Raw genomic sequence first — 3,681 nt, forward strand, 5'->3', positions numbered from 1 at the left:
AGTATCTCCATGTTTATGGAAGCAGTAATAGTGCTTTCCTCGAGCAATGAGGGATTAGAAGACTTTGGTCCCAAAAACCTCTACTACGATCGCTCAACAGTTAGTCATGTTCATGGGTTCATTATCCAATACGATCGAAGTACTTTTAGGAAGTGAGAGTTCGATACTACTAGAAAAATACATGCTCTTCACAGTTAAATCCGTGTCTTTGTTCTTCTGCCCTAGAGTTACGTGAAATCCTCATCACCGTGTGGACCAGACCCTGTTCTTCATTCTCACCAATCATTTTAACACGGACGGCGGTGAATATCAGTAGAACAAGATGGGTGCGTCTTTGCCTATTTGGACCCTGAGACGCGGAGACGTTGCTAGATAAAGATTGAGACAGGTCTTGAATGGGGACTGTTCTTGTTACTAAGCAATTAGTCGTTTTGTCTAGTGGAGTCCCGCCGGCTGACCAAGGAGGACTACGAGTTCTTGACTCTGATTGTTCAGCTGTAACACCCTTCCGGTGCACCCCAAGGAACCACTAGGCTGAGGTACTGTCACGTTGCCCAAGCCTAAACTGGAGCGATTGAGATGCAAGGACGGGTTCGAATCACGAACTTTCCTTTTAGGAAGTTCTTACGTTGTCCACTGGGCTCCATAAGTTGCGCTGACTTGGTCACGTGCTCCGTATGTCAACTGACCAAATACCTCGAAGGGGGCAAGATGGTTTAGTGGTCGGAGCGCGAATTCATTGACCAGAAGGTCCGTGGTTCGAGTCCGGCCTCTGGGTCTCGACGTCCCCGTCTAGGCTTGGGCAATCTGGCAGTATCCAAGCTCTCGTACTTCCTTCGGGTGGTATGGCAGCTAGGAACCGAAAGGGTTTTACGGCTGAACGATTACTACGATATATATAAACAACACACACTTATCGTCTTCTAAAGAGACCAACAGAATTAGCCGCATGGTTAATGGAATACAGTTAGTTCACCCACTCCTGCATCTACGNGAATTGAACAAACGCCATAACCCGCTGATATACAACATTGACAACGGATGTAATGGACGTAACACTTGGATGCCCGAGGTAACGGGTCTAGGGACTAGCTCAGGTTGTCCATCTCGACTTTCCCGTTTGAAACACAAGGCATGGCAATTTTTGTGGTTAGCAACCTTGGTGTATGCGGTGAAAAACGGTGTTTAGGCTGTTTCTTGCTCTCGTGAAAATTTCATGTTTAGTTTACGAACGTTTGACATTTGGAATCGTCTCCCGTTTTCTTTGTCCGGAATAATGGTGCTCTTTGACCATAATATATACGTATATACATCGTTATGTAACTATCACCTTGTCTTCATGATCCGATGATGATCCTTCAGTCCACGCTGACCTGAACTCGCTTCCTTATGGTCTATTTACGCCGTAAAAGTTAACCGTCGGCAACCCGGCAAAGAGCAGTAGATACTTTATCGCGAGGCGATTTTGGGTTAAAGCCGTATCGTTCACTCTGAGGGGAGGAGGAAAACAGTAAGGTGTTTTTGCAAACGACAAGTATCTCCATGTTTATGGAGGCAGTAATAGCGCCCTCCTCGAGGAATGAGGGATTAGAAGACTTCGGTCCCAAAAACCTCTACTACGATCGCTCAACAGTTAGTCATGTTCATGGGTTCATTATCCAATATGATCGAAGTACTTTTGGGAAGTGGGAGTTCGATACTACTAGAAAAGTACATGCTCTTCACAGTTAAATCTTCTGCCCTAGAGTTACGTGAAATCCCCATCACCATGTGGACCAGACCCTGTTCTTCATTTTCACCAATCATTTTAACAAAGATGGCGGTGACTATCAGTAGAACAAGATGGGTGCGTCTTCGCCTGTTTGGACCTTGAGACGCGGAGACGTTGCTAGATGAAGATTATGAGACAGGCTTGAATGGGGGACTGTTCTTGTTAGTAACCAATTAGTCGTTTTGTCTAGTGGAGTCCCACCGGCTGACCAAGGGGGACTACGAGTTCTTCACTAATTGTTCAGCTGTAACACCCTTCCGGTGCACAGCTGCCATGCCACCCCAAGGAACCACTAGGCTGAGGTACTGTCACGTTGCCCAAGCCTAAACTGGAGCGATTGAGATGCAAGGGCGGGTTCGAATCATGGACTTTCCGGTTAGTAAGTTCGTACGTTGTCCACTGGGCTCCATAAGTTGCGCTGACTTGGTCACGTGCTCCGTATGCCAATTGACCAAATACCTCGAAGGGGGCGAGATGGTTTAGTGTTTGGAGCGCAAATTTATTGACCAGAAGGTCCGTGGTTCGAGTCCGGCCTCTGGGTCTCGACTTCTAGGCTTGGGCAATCTGGCAGTATCCAAGCTCTCGTAGTTCCTTCGGGTGGTATGGCAACTAGGCACCGAAAGGGTTTTACAGCTGAGCGATTACTACGATATAATCAACACACACTTATCGTCTTCTAAAGAGACCAACAGAATTAGCCGCATGGTTAATGGAATACAGTTAGTTCACCCACTCCTGCATCTACGGTGTACTAATGAATAGTCTTTGCGGTGGCAATGTCCCATTGGGTTACCAATGGCTTGAATTTGGTTTTGTCCAAGCCGCCTGTATCTTTTTAGATATTCACAAGCGTCCATTGGTTCGATCGGGAAATTCATCTCGGTTCTAGCCATTCGTGCATATATATTTATGTACACTGCAGAACACTGATGTTGCAGTATTGCTGCTATTGACGAGCACCAGGCTCCCAGTGCTTTGGAAACGACAGACCTTTCGTCGTATTGCAGACGAGGCTCTCAAAGGCTGTGTTGAATTTTTGTTCTCTTTCAGCTCAGTGCGCTGACTCACCCACGGGGCTGCAAACCATTGCTGGGCTATTCAGTAGGGAAATTAAGCAGTGCAGTTAAGCTGTTGCGGGGTCATCAAATGCCTCGATATCCTCCAGACAGGTGAGTGAATATCATGTCCTTTCTCACCCTACTAGACTATAGCATTGACTCAACGTTTTGGTTCTGTTTCATCAGAGACTTTGAATAAAGCCTCAGAGCGAACTAGCTTCCTCACTAGCTTTCTCTGTTCACTTTCCGTTTACGAAACTGTTTGTCGCTCGATACTCCCAGAACAAAGGGTGCTTTCCAGAAAACTAGGACCTATGCGGTAACTTCCAAAGTTTCCCTCGTTTCTCACATACAAGCCTTTTTTTCTGTAAAGATGGCACCTGAATGTCGCTTTTATGTCGCCCTGTACTGCGATACATATAGAGAGGCGTCTTGAATACTCTATGTTGATAGTGTCCAATACGATTATAGACATATTGAATAAGAATATCATGGTGTATCCCTGCCAACAGGCTTCTGAGATCCGGGGACGATAGAACCTCAAAATAGGTCTACCACGTGTTGTGGTTGTTTGTTCGGTTTTCATGCAACATTATGTTTTCGGTTGTACCCATCCATTGTTTGTCACCATGTTTCCTCTAGGTGGGAGGATTACACACCATTGGGAGTTCCTGTGAAAGGGACTCGATTACTTCCCATCAGACTTCCAATACCACTCGTAAGTTTGCACTGTTGTTTCTTATCACAATTTTATCCTAGGATAAATCAAGGTACATTCCTCCTCATCAAAGGTGCTCGCTTTGGTTATCTGATCGACCGAATTCTACTCAATAGGTTTAGTTTTGATGATCT

At 45.8% G+C, this 3,681-nt stretch overlaps 1 protein-coding gene across 1 annotated transcript in view; it reads left to right on the forward strand.

The window, feature by feature from the left end:
* T265_12621 (hypothetical protein) overlaps positions 1–3,547 on the forward strand; it is a gene marked incomplete at both ends in the record, with an annotated part of 30,449 nt that extends 26,902 nt beyond the window's left edge. The window contains 2 exons of the mRNA XM_009164630.1: positions 2,822–2,940; positions 3,472–3,547. Of these exons, the coding sequence (XP_009162894.1) occupies positions 2,822–2,940; positions 3,472–3,547 (195 nt within the window). The remainder of the gene's footprint in view (positions 1–2,821; positions 2,941–3,471) is intronic.
* Positions 3,548–3,681: the final 134 nt, after the last annotated feature.

This window comes from Opisthorchis viverrini (genome assembly GCF_000715545.1).
Source record: "Opisthorchis viverrini unplaced genomic scaffold opera_v5_7, whole genome shotgun sequence".
Classification (NCBI taxonomy): domain Eukaryota; kingdom Metazoa; phylum Platyhelminthes; class Trematoda; order Opisthorchiida; family Opisthorchiidae; genus Opisthorchis; species Opisthorchis viverrini.